This window comes from Rhinatrema bivittatum, chromosome 3 (genome assembly GCF_901001135.1).
Source record: "Rhinatrema bivittatum chromosome 3, aRhiBiv1.1, whole genome shotgun sequence".
In the NCBI taxonomy this organism is placed as follows: domain Eukaryota; kingdom Metazoa; phylum Chordata; class Amphibia; order Gymnophiona; family Rhinatrematidae; genus Rhinatrema; species Rhinatrema bivittatum.
In genome coordinates this window covers 157,216,740-157,236,397 of record NC_042617.1, presented here as the reverse complement: position 1 = coordinate 157,236,397, position 19,658 = coordinate 157,216,740, and the positions used below count along the sequence as shown (strand labels likewise).

Genomic DNA, 19,658 nt, shown 5'->3' with positions numbered 1-19,658 from the left:
CCAGGAAGCGGGGAGTTTAGTTTCGAGGGAGGATTCCTCCGATTCAGAAGATTCATTCTCGGAAGATTTTACTTTGCTTTTAAAAAAATTAGCACAGTACAAGCGCTCCAAACACAGGCCGCGGAAGGCCCCAGGGGGCAGGGAGGGTCGCTCCCAACCCCAAAAGAGATCGATCCGACAGGCGAAAGCACCGGGGACACCCAGGGAAAAGAGGCCATCGCGAGGGGACTCGCGGAACTATGATATGGCCTCTACCTCCTCGGAGGAGGAGGGGGCGGTCTCGGAGACCGCGGAAGGGCCCGAGGGGCTCGATAAGCAAGATCCAATCAAGCCAGGAACAGAGAAAGCGGCGGATGGGGATGACCCCAAGGTCGTGCGGCTCTTCAAGCGCGAAGAGCTGATTCCCCTTATCCCGGCGATCCTCGATGAACTCGGGGTGGAGGCCCCACCGGTAGAGACCCATCAGGGGGCAAATATGGACCCAGTCCTCTTGGGCCTCGCAGGTCCCGTGGTGGCTTTCCCGTTCCATTTTTCGGCATCCGACATTTTGTTCCGGGAATGGGATACTCCGGAATTAGGCCTGAAGGTGAGTGAGGCGATGGACAAGTTATATCCTCTGCCGGAGGATGTACTGGATCTGCTGCGGCTCCCTCGGGTAGACGCAGCGGTGTCGGCAGTGACAAAGAGGTCTACCATCCCTGTCACCGGAGCTACCGCGCTCCGGGATATCCAGGATCGGAAGCTGGAGGTGCAACTCAAGAAGGTCTTTGAGGTCTCCGCCCTGGGAGTCAGGGCGGCCATTTGCAGCAATTTTGCGTTGTGGGCAGGGCTCCGCTGGGCCCAAACTTTGCAGGCGAATGCTGGCCTCTCCGTCGGGGAGGCCTCTCAAGCGGATCATTTGGAAGCGGTGATCGCTTACAGCGCGGACGCCATGCACGATCTGCTGAGAACTTCAGCCAGGGCCATGGTGTCGGCAGTCTCTGCCCGCCGTCTTCTCTGGCTCCGGAACTGGGCGGCGGATGGTACGTCTAAAGCCCACTTGGGCTCATTGCCTTTCAAAGGGAAGCTATTGTTTGGTAAACAGTTGGACGAGCTGATGCAGTTCCTCAGTGAGAACAAAGCGTTTAAATTGCCGGAGGACAGGCCCAGACATCGTTCGACCTTCTCCCCGAGGAACCGTTTTCGTTCCAACCGGCGGCAGCGACCGCAGAGATCGGCGAGGGCGGGACAGTCCTACCGGTCGAACTCTGCTAGACCTTCCTCATGGTCTCAGTCCTTTCGAGGGAAGAGGTTTAACAGGACCGGTGGAACCCCGTCGGGATTGGGGTCCAAGTCGGCCCAATGAAACGAGAAGGGTCCGTTCCTCGCGGCCACCTCCAGAGGTCGTCCCACAGGTGGGGGCGAGGCTCGCCTTGTTTTACCAGGAATGGACCAAGATAACTTCAGACCAGTGGGTTCTCGACGTGATAAGGAACGGCTACGCGTTAGATTTTGCTCGTCTACCGTGGGACAAGTTCCTCGTCTCCCCTTGCAAGGCTCTTTTCAAAAGGGACGCTGTCCGAACGACCCTGCAACGTCTGGAAGATCTCGGCGCCATTTCTCCCGTACCATCAACACAACGGGGACTGGGAAGATACTCCATTTACTTCGTGGTCCCGAAGAAAGACGGCTCCTTCCGTCCCATTCTCGATCTCAAGGGAGTCAACAGATGCCTTCGCATTCCGCGTTTCAAGATGGAAACGATCCGCTCGGTAGTGGCCGCGGTTCGGCCGGGCGAATATTTGGCGTCGCTGGATCTTACGGAAGCGTATCTCCACATCGGCATTCAGCCGGCCTACCACAAATATTTGAGGTTTTGCGTTCTAGGCAGGCACTATCAGTTCAGAGCTCTTCCGTTCGGTCTCGCCACGGCTCCACGCACCTTCACCAAAGTCATGGTAGTAGTGGCGGCCCAGCTCCGGAGGGAAGGGCTCCTGGTTCATCCTTACCTAGACGATTGGCTCATCCGGGCCAAGTCCGAAGCCGAATGTCGACAAGCGATTGCCCGGGTCCTACAGCTCTTGCGCTCTCTCGGCTGGGTAGTCAACCTCTCCAAGAGTCAGTTGCAGCCTACTCAGCGGTTAGAGTACCTGGGGGCCTTGTTCGACACAGGGAGAGCCAGGGTGTTTCTGACTCAAGAGAGAGTGGCCAAGCTGCAGCGACAGGTGAGACGTCTGTTGTCCATGCGGTGCCCGTTGGTCTGCGATTATCTGATGGTCTTGGGGTCCATGGCATCGACGCTCGCCTTGGTTCCCTGGGCTTTTGCTCATCTGCGACCGTTACAGTCAGCGTTACTGTCCCGTTGGAAGCCGGTCTCGGAAGAGTTTCATCGCCCGCTGCCACTCACGGACCGGGCCAGGGACAGTCTGCATTGGTGGCTCTCCACCGTCCACTTGACGTGCGGAGTCTCCCTGCTCATGCCCACCTGGACGGTGGTGACGACAGACGCCAGTCTCTCCGGCTGGGGAGCGGTCTGCGGGAGCCGCTCGGTGCAAGGTCAGTGGTCGAGTCAGCAGTCGCTGTGGTCCATCAACCGGTTGGAAACCAAGGCGGTGTCGTTGGCGTTACGGGCCTTTCTCCCGTGGATTCGGGGACGAGCGGTCCGGGTTCTGTCGGACAATGCGACCACAGTGGCCTACATCAATCGCCAGGGGGGTACAAGGAGCCAACAGGTGGCGGAAGAGGCGAGTCTGTTGATGGCCTGGGCGGAACAGCACCTCAGCGGCATAGCAGCGTCTCACATCGCAGGGGTGGACAACGTTCAGGCGGATTTCCTCAGTCGCCATCGGCTGGATCCAGGAGAGTGGGAGTTACCGGAGGTAGCGTTTCGACTCATCTGTGCCAGGTGGGGACGGCCCCACCTGGATCTCATGGCCACCGCTCTCAACACAAAGGCGCCGCGGTTCTTCAGTCGACGGAGGGAACGAGGCGCGGAAGGCGTCGATGCATTGGTGCTTCCCTGGCCCACGGACGTGTTGCTTTATGTGTTCCCTCCGTGGCCTCTGATCGGAAAGGTTCTGCGGCGGGTAGAGTTGCACCCGGCGGCGGTGATTTTGGTGGCGCCGGAGTGGCCACGGCGGCCGTGGTTCACGGATCTCATTCAGTTGGCGGCGGAGCCTCCGCTTCGATTTCACGGGGCCGCGTCCATCCTTCAACAAGGACCCGTCTGTTTGGAGGATGCGGATCACTTTTGTCTCACGGCCTGGCTTTTGAAAGGGCGTGTTTAAGGAATAAGGGATACTCTGAATCCGTGATTGCTACGTTGTTAAGGGCTCGGAAACAGTCTACGTCCCTTACCTACATGCGGGTCTGGACAGTCTTTGAGGCCTGGTGCGGTACGCGCAACATAGATCCTATTCGTCCAGCTGTACCAGCGGTCCTCGAGTTTCTGCAAGACGGTCTCTCGAAGGGACTGTCTTGGAGTACCTTGAAGGTCCAAATTGCTGCGCTTGGTTGTCTCAGGGGTAAGGTCCAGGGAGTGTCCTTGGCCTGTCATCAGGATGTGGTGCGTTTTCTTCGTGGCGCTAAGCACTTGCGCCCTCCCGTCCGGAGCCCTTGTCCGTCCTGGAATTTAAATTGCGTGCTATCGCCCTCTGTGGGCCTCCTTTTGAACCAATCAAGCGCGCGACTCTGAAGGATCTTACGCTGAAGGCCGTGTTTTTGGTAGCGATTACGTCTGCTCGTCGAGTCTCGGAGTTACAGGCGTTGTCCTGTAGAGAGCCGTTTCTGCGTTTTTCGGAGACCGGGGTCTCCCTACGGACTGTTCCCTCCTTTTTGCCCAAGGTGGTATCCTCTTTTCACTTGAATCAATCCGTAGACCTGCCTGGTTTTTCAGTCATGGATCCGGGGGACAAGAGGTCGAGAGACCTGCGCAAACTCGATGTTCGCAGGATTCTCATTCGTTATCTGGAGGTAACTAATGCCTTCCGGGTGTCTGACCATTTGTTTGTCCTCTGCTCCGGACCTCGCCGGGGGGCTGCGGCTTCGCGGGCCACAATTGCGCGTTGGGGACTTCGTGCGCATTCCACTAGGGCGCAGGCCACGTCTTGGGCTGAGGTTTCTCAGGTGTCGTCGCAGGAGATCTGTAAAGCAGCGACGTGGAAGTCGCTGCACACGTTTACTAAACATTACAGACTCGATGTCCAGGCAGCTGAGGCTCAAGGTTTTGGAGCGAGTGTTCTCCGAGCGGGACTCTCTGCTTCCCACCCTCAGTAATTTGCTCTGGTACATCCCAGGTGTCTGGACTGATCCTGGTACGTACAGGGAAAGGAAAATTAGTTTCTTACCTGATAATTTTCGTTCCTGTAGTACCATGGATCAGTCCAGGCTCCCACCCGTCTGATCTGTTTTCAATGAAGAGTGAGAGAGTCTGCTCGTCGTTTTTCGGGCGGCATTATTGCCCATTTTTGGCTTACAGCCTCTTGCCTCTGGTTCTGTTGGTTTGCTGTTTGCTGCCAGGGGTGTGTTATGAATTGGTATATATATTGCAGTTTATAGTTAGTTAGTCGAGCACTTGGTTTTGCTTTGACAGTACGTTCGACTGAGGGGCTGTGGGTGGCACCTTACTATATGTAGGGAGCCCGTCAAGTTTTGCTCTGTCTCCATCTGCTGGCGCGGAGTCACAACCCAGGTGTCTGGACTGATCCATGGTACTACAGGAACGAAAATTATCAGGTAAGAAACTAATTTTCCTTTACTTTTTCGTCGTCCGCGACGTCTTCACGGAGTCGGCCCCGGTGACACCCCGACTCCTCCTCTTCCGGGGCCAACTCTGCCCCCATTTTGGTATCACATGCGATCCAGATGGAAAATGAGGCCCTATATATTGTTACTGTAAATCAAATAGTGTACAAGTAGTAAAGTTCTGCTGCCAAACATACATATTAAAGTAAAAATTTACGCTTATAGCTTTTCCGGCAGTGTTCAGTCTGTGGACAATCTTGCCTGATGCTCCAACAATAGTCAGCCATCATATGTACATCCCATCTACTCTGATACCATGCCTCCATTTATTTATTTATTTATTTAAAGGCTTTTATATACCGGAGTTCATGTACTAGTACATACCACTTCGGTTTACACAGAACCAATATTGGAAAATTACATCAAACAAGTGGGTATAAATAACAAGGCTAACTTTGTAGGAACTTGAACTAGAGGTAAAGGAGAGAACAGAACCAAGAGGTAACAGATCAATGTAAATAGATAAATAATAAATATAAATTCTTACAATAAATACAAATACAAATTCAAATAAATACAAATATAAATTCCATGACCTTCAAATCTTGGTGGAATCGTTCACCTTGCTCATCACTGATTGCACCAAGGTTTTTCGGAAAGTCAGCAAGATGGCTATGCAGAAAATGCACCTTGATGCTCATGTTGCAATGAAGCATTTTGAAGCTCTCCAAGAGTTTCTGGACAATTTTGGTGTAATTCTGTGCTCGTGTATTTCCAAGAAAGTCCTTGACAAAGTTTTTGAATGACAACCAAGCATTCTTTTGGAGTTCTGACATTGTCCCGATGAAATGTTCATCTTTAATGAGCTGCCGAATCTGTGGACCGTCAAACACACCGGCCTTTATCTTTTCAAATGACAGGCTAGGAAATGCCAAAATGAGATACTTGAAACAGTCTCCTTCAGTTGGCAAAGCTTTAACAAATTGCTTCATGAGGCCCAGTTTTATGTGCAGAGGTGGGAATATAATGTTCTTTCTGTCAACAAGTGGCTCATGTAGAATGTTTGGATCACCAGGTTTGAGGTCAGATCTTGGAGGCCAATTCAACTGCACCCAGTGCTTCTCACGAGCTCTGCTGTCCCACACAGACAGAAAACAGGGATACTTGGAAGGAAGCAGACCATTTTAAGGTCAACACAGATGATCCAATTGTGCTTGTGATATTGCAACAGATCAATGACTCTCTTTATGTCTTCATAGTCTTCACGGAAACAAACTGAATGGCCAATTGGGACTGCACCAAATAAGTTGCCATTGTGGAGGAGGACACACTTCAAGCTCCACTTTGAGCTATTGATGAACAGTCGCCATTCAGTTGCATTATAGATTGGAATTCCCAATTCCTCCATTAAACCATGTATGTTATGACAATAGACAAAGCCACCATCACTTCGAAAGCACTGCAGAAATGCACTTTCTCTTGATCGAAAGTAGGATACCTGTGCTCCTTTTTCAAGCAAGTTTTTCTCATGCAGTCTTGATGCTAGGAGTCCTGAAGCCATTTTGGATAGTCCCAAATCTCGTGCCAAATCATTCAACTCATGTTGATCAAATCCCTTACGAACTGAGTCATCTTCAATTTCAAAATCTTCATCGTTGCTGTCACTTAGTTCTTCACCATACTCCTGTTTTTCAAAAGAGGGTAGTTCAATGAAAACTGGCACTGGGATTTCAGCTGAATGAGGCACTGGGCGTATAGCTGATGGTAGACTAAGATACTCTATTTTATATTTATTTTTCTTGTTATATCCTGACGTTTTCACTATACAAAAGTAACAGTCACGTAAATGATCTCTGGGCTCTCGCCAAACCATAGGTATACCAAATGGCAATTTATCACGTGTTCCCTTCATCCACATCCGTAAACTCTCGACACATGGCTTGCACACCTTGTGAGGGGCCCAAGACTTATCTTGATCACCATGTTTTACTTTAAAATATGCAAAATAGGCTTGCCTGACAAATGCGCTGATGTTTGTCCTTTGACTGGGAATGGTGAAACTGCCACAGATATAACAAAACGAATCAGGGTTGTTTAGGCACTTACGACGAGAAATAGCAGAGGCAGACATGATCTGAAGGAAAGGAAATAAGTATGTATGTAAATAAAAAAAATAAATTCTGCTAACTCCTTGTATACAGACAAGAACTTGGACTACACTTTGGAATTCGATTCACTATATAGAGCGGCACACAACCTCTCACCACACTGTCTCATGTGTAACTGAATAGCCTAGACAAGTTTGAACTTGTTGCTAGTCTCCAAGGTCGTCCCCCACCCCTCCCCACTCGAGGGAGGTTTGCTCTCAGCCAATAGGAGAGCACTAGTGCTTCCATCGATCCAGGCTCAAACCAGCCTAGAGTGGTCGCATTAAGGGGGTCATTTATCAAAGTGCTATATGGGTAACATCAAGCTAGGTTGAGAGAACATTGCACAAATCTCATCGTTGGGTGAATTTTCTCACTCTGAAGGTCATCAAATCTTCACGAGTGCACTGTTCTGTTCGTACGTCGCACTCTGAATGTCAAAGTGGACCCTAACCCCTACACTAATACCTAAACCTCACCTCGAGTAACTAGGTGGGCCTCCTATAGAGTATAAATACCTACCTAGTATGAGGGCCTTATAGCTAGTCTCTCTCTCTTTCTCTCTCTCCCTCCCCCTCCCCCTCTCCCTCTCCCTCTCCCTCTCCCTCTCCCCAGTGGTGGTAGGCTATGCTCTGTCTCCCCTAGCAGCTGAAAACGCTATTTGCAAAAACATCTCTCCCTCCACCAGTGGTTGTAGGTAGGAATTACAACAATTCTGGAACTTATCACAAAGTGCAAAAAAGTTATTGCAGTTTGTGGTAATGCTTATGCTAAGATAGGCTGTTTATCGCAAAGTGTGCTATTACCATAAAACACACCTCTTTTCCTAACATATATGATATTTAGTGCATTTTGGATAAATCCAGGCCTAAGATAGGCTGTAGAGAAAAAACTTGACATGAGAGAAGAAAACTGCAGTTTTGAAATCAGCATGCCTATTTAAGTCTAAAACAGCTGAAAAATCAAACTCAACAGGAATTATGTTGAAAATTGTTCCCCTGTATCAGCATCCCACATCAAATGCATTCTCAGACTAAAGCAGTCTACAACAGAACTCTCACTATCCCAAATTACACCTACAGTGGAGATTTGAGTATGCCCCAATCAATTTTGAGCTGAAACATTTTCTGATTGTTTTTCATAAATTGCTTTAGTGGATAAAAATTTAACTTGCATGGTAAAATGCCCTTTTATGAGATATGCAAAAAGGCATTAGCCTGGCCATGGTAATAATGTGTACAGAAAACAAAGCAACTGTGCCATGCATTCTAGCTACCTTCCAAAATCCCCCAAGCTGTCTCTTTCACTTTGAGCTGGTTAGCTCAGGGGATTCCCTCTCTCCCCAAACTCTAGTGAAAAAAAGTCCTGCCTCTAACCCTCTTCCCCAGGGAATAGTAACCATCCTCCCCTTACAAGGAATCTCCCCAGTGTATAGGAGGAAATTAATTCCCCCTGCGAGAAATCCCTTCCCATGCAGAAGAGCAAATCCCCTGGACAGGAGGAACTCCACTCTCCCAGGGGAGGCATCCCCCAGGAGCCCTAACTCTCCACCCACCCCTTAGAAATCAGGTGCTTACTCTTCTGGATGGGCAGGATATTCATGGGCAATGAGGGGCATCATAGCCCTCCTGCTTGTGTCGCAGCCACCAACAACCAACGAATGATGCCTCTAGGAGGTGTGGCAACCCCTTGGGATCACTGCTAGATGGTTCTAGTTCCAGACCTTGGACTATGAGTTAGGATTTAGGAAGAAGAGGGAGGGGGGTGTACCATTTCCGCAACAGCATGTCCAGTGAGGCTGCTGGAGTGGCCAGCCCCACTGCCTGTATAAAAGCAGGCTGAGTCATAGATCAGTGTGGCAGTGAGGGAGTAGGAATTTTTTTTTTTTTTTTATCATTTGTGGTTTTGCCTACTCCAAGGATCAGGCCTCACAGCTTGGGATCTGGGATAGATGGGAGACTTAATCCCTTCCAGTGCACTACCTGTCTGGTTGGGTTGCCTCCAGTGTTGTGTTCCTAGGATTTTTGGAGATTTTTGGAGTTTCTTACAAGACCAGGAAGGGATTGTGGGGAAGTCAATTTTCTGGGGTAGCTAGGATAGGGAAGATTCTGCCCACTCCATATCACAATTTGTTAAGAACAGATGGTGATGTTTAAAAGAGAAAAAGAAAATAAAAGTAATGGAGAGCCCTGATTCAGTGTTAGTGAAATGTTGTCAATGTTCAAGAAACTATTTTGTTAAATGCATGAAGAAAAATAGTTTGCTTTTTGTTTGTGGATATTTAATACACAAAGAAGAAAGATACTTTACAAATTGGATGAGAGGATAAGGAATTTTAAAGAGCATTAATAAAAATATTGAGAAGTTTTTGACCCTTGATTGCACTTACTGGTTTTGAATTTGTTATGCTCAGGCTTGTGAACCCTTGGGCCGATGGGAGGATGGTATACCTTAGGAGGAAGATCCGTAGGTTCTCCCATCGGGTGGAGAGGCAGGAACAGAAGACGTGACCAGCTGACCCTCGGCACTGGAGACAGAGGCGACTGTGGAGGCAGATGAAGAGTTGTGACGTTGAGGAAAGGAAGTGTCTTCACCACTGGAAGTTCGTGGTCCCCCCGGGAGGAGCCCATAGGGACCCGGACCGCTGGGACTTAGGTGGACCTTTGAGAGGTCAAGAAGTCGAGCATCCGGTGCAAGGGCTGACTGGAGCTTGACCCCTGGAAGCCCGCGGTCCCCCCGGGAGGAGCCCATAGGGACCCGGGCTGCTGGGACTTAGGTGGGCCCTTGGTCAAGAAGAAGTCCAAGGTCAAGTGCCAGAGGGACGTTGCTTACCAGTCCGAGGTCACACACCGAGGGATCACCACTTGCCAGTCCGAAGTCACACACCAGAAAATCACCGCTTGCCAGTCCGAAGTCAAATACCAGGAATCACCGCTAGCCGATCAGAAGTCAGGAACCAGGAACACCAAGACAAGACAGGAACAAGGATTCAAGACACTATAAGACTCACCGAACAAGCAGACCTGACTAACCCAAAAGTTGCCAAGTCAAGGAATAAGCAAAGGAAGCCTCCTTTTATACTTTCTCTGCTCTGGATCATTGGAAGCAGCTGTGGGTAATTAAAAGGCTTAGGTCCCTTTAAATCTAGTGAGGAGGCATGGCCTCGCACATAAGATGGCGGCGGCCATCTTGGATTCCGGCTGCAGGGGAGAAGCTGTAGCTGCCGCGCAGGGGGAGCAGGAACGGCTCCCAGCCGTGTGGACACCCCGGGGGCCCGCGCCGACGCGCGGGAACGGCGGCACCGGACCAGGGCTCCTCACCCGGTGTTTGCCGCGGTGGGTCGCCGTCACGGTCAGGTAGGAGGGTGCGCCCGCAGACGGCCGCGGCCGCGGAACACAACAGAATTTAGTTGAATACATTTTCTGCCAGTGCTGAGGACCTTTCCTCTCAAGAAATAAATAATAATCAATAATCAATAAAAAAACAAAAAATTTTTTAAAAATTAAATATTAAAATTTTAAATTAAAAAACGTTTTTCTAGAGCATGTTTTCAAGACTTCATTAATTTGAAAGTAGAATCTGAACAATAATTAAACATTATTACATTAGTTTTAGCGTGACCCTTCCCATCCTATACCACATCCCCAAGTCCCAAGTACTATTGCTCTGCATATACCTAACGACTTCATCCCCAGCTTGAAGGCTACTCTTCCAGACTCTCTGGGGCCTCTCCCACTTCCTCATCTCCTTTCTCCCTCTGCAGCCTGGTCAACAGGAAAGTAGGGCTGGTGCTCTGATGCCTCTAGCTGCTCTCCCCCCTGTGCTGTGCTGGTCAGGGAGAGGGAGGGGAGGGAGAGGAACTAGTAGCAGCAGAAGCAGGTTTGAAGAGCTGGACCCATCAGCCCTACCAGCCCTGATCACTGGATCACAAAGAAGAACTCCTATCACCTCCACCTTGCCTCCAGTGGCTCATAACAAACAGGTGTTCTTCTCTGCTTGTGGGATACCAAAGAAGGGAGCAGCCGCAGTGGTGGCCCTGGGCCACGTGAAAAGGGAGCGTAGCGTAATGACGTGACATTGAAATCAGGGCTACGATGGTGGTACACGGGGCCCAGGGCCACCATAGTGGTCCACAGATCACCCCTGTTTGGCCCTCTCTAGGATTGGCCCCCTGACTATATCACCCAAAGCCACCAAGTATGTCCTCCCTCCCCGACCCCAATTCCTCCGGATCTCCTTTCTTTCCCTACCACCCTAAAACTTCTTTCTCCTCATCCATTTGCTGCCACAGAGCTCCTTTCTCTCAAAGTACAGTGAGAGTTCTGGAGCCTGTGAGGGATTCTAAGGGAAACTCCCTCAGACTACCTTAAGGGACCAGGCACAGCTGTCTCTCCCAGTCCTCCTTAAGATCCAGACCCACAAGGAATCCTGGGTGGAGGGAGGAGCCCCTCTCCAGAGTATAAGAACTCGGGGCCTAGAAGGGTTAGACAGGTCCCAGGGAGGAACCCAGCCCTCGCAGAGACCTGCTATATTTGATGTCTGTGTACTACCTGAACTTAGGGTGAGCTGCATTCTTTGCTTTTGCTTTTCACTGTAAATAAATTGCACATAAAGGAAACAGACAAGAGTCTGCCTCCTTATTCCTCCTGGCTGTTTCCCAAGCCACTACTAACACCCAAGTTACCACAGGGCCAGATACTGTCTTGGCAGTTGGTAACAGCAACAAAGTGCAGTGAATATGGGCCCTGAGCCAGCCGATGTCTGTTCACAGGCCCTATCCTCTCCAAGTTTCTCTATGTCTGTGAGCAGACACTGACCAGCTCAATCCCTGCACTGACTGCACGCTGCCACCTTGCCAAATACCAGATTCTACATCCTCCCTGTATGGCAGTGGAAGTGAAGTAATTGTGATGGGAGTTAGTGGCAGGGAAGAGAGAGAGTGCATGGCTGCAGAGGTGGGGGAATGGAGAAAGGAAGGGTCCTGGGGTGGGAAGGAGTTCTGTGTCAGCAAAGGCAGTTCATTACTGGGATTCTGCAGGAACCAGCCAGCTCTTCAGCTAAGATTAGATTTGCTGCCCTTGCTGTTGTGGAGCGCTAGGAGAGCGATCCCACTCCTGGGTGATGTGTGTCCTTGGGCCACGGCTCGACCCCAGAGGACTCTGAAGAAGTGCCGTGGGAGGCGTGGCATGCCCGAGCATGGGCTGGACGGGAGCAGGGCTGGAGTGACATGGAAGACAGGCCCTCCTCCGGACCTGCACGCTTCGGAAGACCCAACAACGCAATGTTGGTCTTGTGAACAGTCCTCCGACCGTTCCTAGCCCTTTCGGACCTGCCGCAGGGTACGGCACAAAGCGGCAGGCCGGATGGAGGCCAGGGCAGCGAAGACTGGAACATGGATTCAGACGAGACTCAGGAACGACGTAGACTCAGGCATAGACGTGGACTCAGGAACGAGGTGCAGGATCCATAGACGTGGACTCAGGCAAAGACGTGGACTCAGGCAAAGACGTGGACTCAGGAAAGACGTGGACTCAGGAATGAGGTGTAGGATGCATAGACGTGGACAGGCACAGGCGTGGACTCAGGACTGGATGCACAGAGGTGGAATCAGGAACAAGGGCTGAAGGTAGACATGGGCACTGACCCTCAGGGCGCCCTACTCAGGCCACCCGCGGGACTGAGTTGCGGACCACCCTGTCCCATGCGCGCCCTACACAGTCCTGGAAGGCTGGTCGTGGACCACGCAGAGAGCGGGAGAGCACAGGAAAGAGGAAGCAGGTTCGCTGCACTCCTGGCAGCACAAGGCAAGGATACGCTGCTCTCCTGGCAGCACAAGGCAAGGATATGCTGCTCTCCTGGCAGCACAAGGCAGGTTAAAGCATCAGGATCAGGAACAAGGATATCTGGAACAGCAGGAACATCAGGACTGGAACACAGATACTGGAACAGGAGACACACCTCAGGGCTGGAACATGGCCATCAGGAACAGCAGAAACATCAGGACTGGATCAAGAGACAGACCTTGGGACTGGAACGGCAGGCAGACATCAGGACTGGACGAGGAGCTCCGACAGGTAACACGAAACACAGGACCTTGCAGAAGTGCTGGAACACGGACGACTTCCTGGAGCGAAGGATCTCAGGAGTGACCAACTCCTTGCGAAGGCAAAGACAGACTGAACGTTGAATCCCTTTGTAGAGCTGAGGTGGACAACACCCAGGGAGGGGTCAGCAGGGGGCCACACCTGGCTGGCCCTTTAAGAGGAGCAGAGAGGCGCGCGCCCGCGCCCTAGGAAGCTGGAGAGAAGAGCTGGAAGCTGGTGGCGTCCTCAGCCACGTGGAGGGCCCAAGGAAGCCGTGGAGCAGCCCTGGACTGGAGCTGGGTGAAGGCAGATCACTGGAGCAGCTCCCAGCTGCAAGGACAGAAGCAGGAGGAAGCAGAGAGAGGTAAGGCTGGCTGCAGAGGAAGCGGGGGAAGGGCTGACTGCAGGAACGGCTCCATGCCGTGAAGACAGCAGGCAGAGCAGAGAGCTGAAGCAGGCTGCAGGCACTGGCAGGGACGGCTTCCCAGCCAGGCAAGGACCCGGACTGAAACAGGCACTGGGAGAGACGGCCTGCTCGCTGAAGGTCCCGGGATCGCAGCAGCACGTCGGGGAAAGGCAGAGACAGCAGCCGAGGAGCAGACCGCATGGCAACAGCTGTGGGAACGGCCCCAGCTGATTCAAGGAGAAAGAAGCAGCCCGACTGACTGTGGCTGTAACAAGGTAAGAGCCTGCCCACGCTCTTGCGGGCAGGATCACAACACTTGCTGTGGTTATAGTGTCTTTGGAAACCAGGAGCAGTGGCTATAATCTTTATATCTTTAATCATTCATTGTTTTTATGTTTTTTTGTTAATCACAGATTGCCACCATTAAAAGAAAACTGTAGTGAATGTAGTATATGCAAATTTATCTCATGCATATTCATTGTGGATATCCTGAAAACCTGACAGGCTGTTGATGATAACCAGGGTAGATTTGGAAATCACTGCTCTAGTGCACTTAAGATGAGCACTACAATGTGGTTTAACTGAATGCATCTTCGAAGCAGTGCCTATTCTGACTGCTTTACATTTCTTGTGTGAATCTTCTACCTACAGAAGGAAATCCTGAAGTCGGATCTCATTGTGTGCACAGTGTTTGCCATTCTGTCATTCGCAGTCAGCGCCAGCACGGTTTTCCTGTCACTGAGGGTACTATTGCATGCTTCCTTTTGCATTGTTAAGATATTTAGAGGCTTACAGCCTGAATAGAAAAGATTACAAGATTGGGGGAGAAAGGAAGGGAAGACAGAACAATATCAGTGAGTATATGATTTCTATGTCTTTTATACAAAGAAATAAAGGTTAACGACACTACTTTTTGTACAAATTCACAGGAAACTGAATGCAGATTAGAACTAGCAATTATTCTATTTTAGAATCATGAATTATCTTATTTTAACATGTCAAAGGATTGCAGCTGTCGAATGTTTCTGCCTTTTAAGAGCATTAAAAATTGTACATATTTAAAGACTTGCCAAAAGAATTTACGTTCACATTTTATTCAAATTTGATTTCCTGCCTTTTGCTGAGGGCAACAAAATGGGTTCCAATAAAAAATATCCAGAAATAAATAGTCAGACATAACTATAAAGAGGTATATATTTACCATACAATGTTACGATAAAAATAGGGTCTAATTTAAACTCATGATTTAACAGATATTCCCCCACAAAAGATTACAATATTTCCTGAACAATTTAAATCATTTTCACAAACAACTGAGTGACATGCAGGTAACTTAATTCATCCCAGAATTGCTTGGGGACAGAGTTCCAAATGACTGCGCCAAATTAACTGAATGCCGAACTTCTTGACAGCGTGAAACGTATCTCACTTAAGGGTGGTATATCCAAGAATCTTTACTGTGAAGATCTTACGGCCTTTACAGGCTCATACCAGATAGTTCAATGTACTCCTGCACACACATTTGAAAATCAGACATAACATCTTAAATTTGGATCTAGCTTCTAGCTTCAACGGGCAACCAGTGAAAGCTGCATAAAACAGAAGTGGTGTGATCATACATTTTCCAACCAGTCAAAACTCTGGCGGCCATATTCTGAAGCAAGTGTAGTCCTTTTATACTGTTTTTGGGCAGGCCCTGAACAAAGAATTACACTAGTCCAGGTTATTTGTCACCAAGTAATGAATGATAGTAGCTAAATATTCCTGATCTAAAGTAGGCTGAAATCGACGTATTAAACAGAGACAGCAAAAAGTTGAGTGTACCACAGTGGATATATGAGAATTCATTTATAGACTGACTTCTAACTTCACCCTTAGGCTAGTCACCATAGCTTTTGGCTCCAACACAATTCATGGTTGGGAGCACAGCCAGGGTCGGTGCTTCCATGAGGTGCCTAGAGCACCAACCCATATAGGCAGCAAAATCACAAGTGTAAGCCCCTCCCTGTAAGCTGAAAAAAAGAGGGCAGAAGTGAGGCTGCCGGCAAAGTCGATAAACTGGCAGGTAAGAAAAGAAGGACTAGGCCTGGGAGGCAGGGGTGGGGGATAGCTGTGGATTGGGTGGTGTGGCACAAGGTTCTAAGGTTCACCTAGGATGCTTTATACCCTTGCACTGGCCCTGATCTTGGGGTGTTTCTCCACAAGAGGCACACAACTGTAGATTTCTCAAGATTCAGTTTGTCTGTGATGATGAAACTCTTCTGAAATGACCTTCAAACATAAGTTCAAAATTGGTGATAAATGCAAATTGATCTTTCTCCACATAGATGAAAAGCTGTATATCATCTGCAAAGCTATGGCACTTAATTCTATAATTTTCGATTACTGTAGCTAAAGGCATTAAATTGACGTTAAACCAGGCCAATCAAACAGGTCATGCAACAAACAGTGAGGCACTGCCGTTCCCAACAGATGGCCTAGGCTACATTCTTCGAGAATGATGTAAACCCTGCCATGGATGTTTCCATCCATGCCTAAACCCAGTAAGCATTTCAAAAGTAAGCCATGATTGAGAGTGTCGAATTTGGTGGACATGTCCAGTTGTACCAGGAGAGCTTAGAGATGTGCTTCATTTTATACTTTCGGGTCGGGTGTTTCATGGGAAAATTTGTTTTCCTATGGTTCTTTTTTTTTTTTTTTTCGGCAAAATGAATCGAAAAAACCCCCCACCTCAACCCTTCAAATTTACTTAATTACTACCCCCCCACCATCCCGATCCCCCCCAAGACTTACTGAAAGCCCTGGTGGTCCAGCGGGATCCCGGGAGCGATCGCTCCCTCTCGGGCCGTCAGCTGCCACTAATCAAAATGGTGCTAGTGGCGCTTTGCCCTTACCATGTGACAGGGGCTACTGGTGCCATTGGTCGGCTCCTGTCACATGGAAGGAGCAATGGATGGCCCGCACCATTTTCAAAGATGGCGCCGGCCGTCCATTGCTCCTACCATGTGACACGGGCCAACCAATGGCACCAGTAGCCCCTGTCACATGGTAAGGGAAAAGGGCCACTGGCGCCATTTTGATTCCTGGCAGGCCCGACGGCCTGAGAGCAGACGTTTGCTCCCGGGACCCCCGCTGGAACCCCAGGGTTTTCAGTAAGTCTTGGGGGAGGATCGGGATGTGGGGCGGGGGGGTTGTAATTAAGTAAATTTGAAGGGTTGAGTTGGGTTTGTTATGTTTGTTTGTTTTTAATAAATGTGCCCCCCCCCCCCGCGCTAACCTGAAAAATTAATTTTTCCCCGAATTTTAGGAAAAATCCGTTTCAGGATTTGGGTCTCCCGAACCAGGATGAACTAGGCAATTTCATTGAAATTTCCTAATTTGTTCTAAAGGAATGCACATCCCTAGAAAGCATCCCTGCCTCTGTCTCCACTTGCACTCTTACAGTGGAGACCAATAGAAGAATTTCTGTATTATTGTCTCTACTAGACCCTGATTGTGATTCATGGACAACGTTTGCCTGAATCCAAAATTCCAAAAGTTGGTGATAAACCATATATTCTATTACGGTAATTTTTTGTCAAAAATGGCAAGTTGGATAATGGGAGAAGGTTAGAAAACCTCCCAGGTTTCCCCCCAAGGTAGCAATCAGTTCACAGATGTTTAGTTTTTAAAATATTTCTTTTGTTTTCTTGGTGCAGCCATTCCTGAGTATTGTGCTGTTTGCTTTAGCATGGATGGTTGGCTTCGTAGCGCATTACCTAATCCCTCAGCTTCGAAAGCACCATCCCTGGCAGTGGATTTCACACCCAATACTTCAGAACAAAGAGTACCAACAGCGGGAAATCACAGGTTAGTAACTAATTAAAGTGCAAATATATCCCAAAAAGATTTAAAGCCGGTTCAGCACATTTAGTTTTACTCACAGTGAGGGACGTGGGGCCTTTTTTAAACAGTTAAATACCTGTTTACCCATGTAAGAGGTTTTGCAAATTGCCCTTCCTGATATCAGTTTTTAAAGTATGCTCTGTATCCATGGGTCTGCAAATCAATGTTTAAAGGGAAACTCCTACACCTTTCATTGGTGCTATGGGGGCGATAGTGTAGTGTAGCTATTTCCAGCGCTAATGCAAGCTATAATGTGCATTACATTATCGCCCGCAGTGCTACAGGCTCCTAAATTTCCTTAACCCCACCTGAACCCTGCCCAAACTCCTCCCTTTTCCCTAATTTGAATCTCCTAATGAGTTGTGGTAGTTATTGCATGCGTTAGAGTATTATTGTTCTAATGCACGTGATAACGGCCCATCACAATTTGATGAATGACCCTGTAAGTTACATGGAATCACATATTCGGCCGCACTGCTGAATATATCTGGATAACTTAAAATTAGCCGGATATGTGGTATGCAGTTAGCTTTAGACCTGCCCTATGGCGCGTCTAGAGTTAGCTTGTTACGTTAACCGACTAAGTCTGCTCCTCCCCGGAACACCTACATCCCACCCCAGGAACATCCAGACTTAGCCGGCTAAATTTTAGGCAGATAAGCCTTTTAAGTATGTGACTAAGCCATTTAGATGGTAACTTTTCCATTATCCAACTAAATGGCTTTTGAATATTTACCTCTTAAATGGCTGACTTGGAGTTAAATGACTAACTTCAAGTTATCCATCTAACTCTGAATTAAATAGTCAGTTTTCTCAGTGGAAAAAGGTAAACAGTGGAGTGCCTCAGGGATCTGTACTTGGATTTGTGCTTTACAATATATATATAAATGATTTGGAAAGAGATTCGACGAATGAGGAGATCAGATTTGCAGATGACTCAAAATTATTCAGAGTTGTTAAATCACTTGCAGATTATGATAAATTGAGGGAGGATCTTGCAAGACTGAAATTAGATATTGAAATGGCATAAGAACATAAGAAAATGCCATACTGGGTCAGACCAAGGATCCATCAAGCCCAGCATCCTGTTTCCAACAGTGGCCAATCCAGGCCATAAGAACCTGGCAAGTACCCAAAACCTAAGTCTATTCCATGTTACCATTGCTAATGGCAGTGGCTATTCTCTAAGTAAACTTAATAGCAGGTAATGGACTTCTCCTCCAAGAACTTATCCAATCCTTTTTTAAACACAGCTATACTAACTGCACTAACCACATCCTTTGGCAACAAATTCCAGAGTTTAACTGTGCATTGAGTAAAAAAGAACTTTCTCCGATTAGTTTTAAATGTGCCCCATGCTAACTTCATGGAGTGCCCCCTAGCCTTTCTACTATCCAAAAGAGTAAATAGCCGATTCACATCTACCCGTTCTAGACCTCTCATGATTTTAAACATCTCTATCATTTCCCCCCCCTCAGCTGTCTCTTCTCCAAGCTGAAAAGTCCTAACCTCTTTAGTCTTTCCTCATAGGGGAGCTGTTCCATTCCCCTTATCATTTTGGTAGCCCTTCTCTGTACCTTCTCCATCGCAATTATATATTTTTTGAGATGCGGTGACCAGAATTGTACACAATATTCAAGGTGTGGTCTCACCATGCAGCGATACAGAGGCATTATGACATTTTCCGTTTTATTCACCATTCCCTTTCTAATAATTCCCAACATTCTGTTTGCTTTTCTGACTGCCGCAGCACACTGAACCGACGATTTAATGTGGACAAGTGCAAGGTGATGCATATAGGGAAAAATAACCCATGCTGCAGTTACACGATGTTAGGCTCCATATTAGGAATCACCACCAGGAAAAAAATCTAGGCATCATAGTGGATAATACATTGAAATCATTGGCTTCATGTGCTGTGGCAGTCAAAAAAGCAGAGTGTTAGGAATTATTAGGAAGGGAATGGTGAATAAAACGGAGAATGTCATAATGTCTCTGTATCGCTGCATGGTGAGATCACACCTTGAGTACTGTGTACAGTTCTGGTTGCCACATCTCAAAAAAAAAAAAAAAAGATAATAGTTGCGATGGAGAATGTACAGAGAAGGGTGACCAAAATGATAAAGGGGATGGAACAGCTCCCCTCTGAGGAAAAGCTAAAGAGGTTAGGGCTGTTAAGCCTGGAGAAGAGACGGCTGAGGGGGGATATGATAGAGGTCTTTAAAATCATGAGAGGTCTAGAACATTTAAATATGAATCGGTTATTTACTCTTTCATATACTAGAAGGACTAGGTGGCACTCCATGACGTTAGCAAATAACACATTTAAAACACATCAGAGAAAATACTTTTTCACTCAACATACAATTAAGCTCTTGAATTAATTGCCTGAGCATGTGATTAGGGCAGTTAGTG

The 19,658-nt window shown here is 48.3% G+C and overlaps 1 protein-coding gene across 1 annotated transcript in view; it reads left to right on the top strand.

Moving 5' to 3' along the window:
* The window catches only part of PCNX2 (pecanex 2), a 236,970-nt gene that overhangs the window by 121,603 nt on the left and 95,709 nt on the right, over positions 1-19,658 (top strand). The window contains exons 18-19 of the mRNA XM_029593868.1: positions 14,010-14,102; positions 17,057-17,207. Of these exons, the coding sequence (XP_029449728.1) occupies positions 14,010-14,102; positions 17,057-17,207 (244 nt within the window). The remainder of the gene's footprint in view (positions 1-14,009; positions 14,103-17,056; positions 17,208-19,658) is intronic.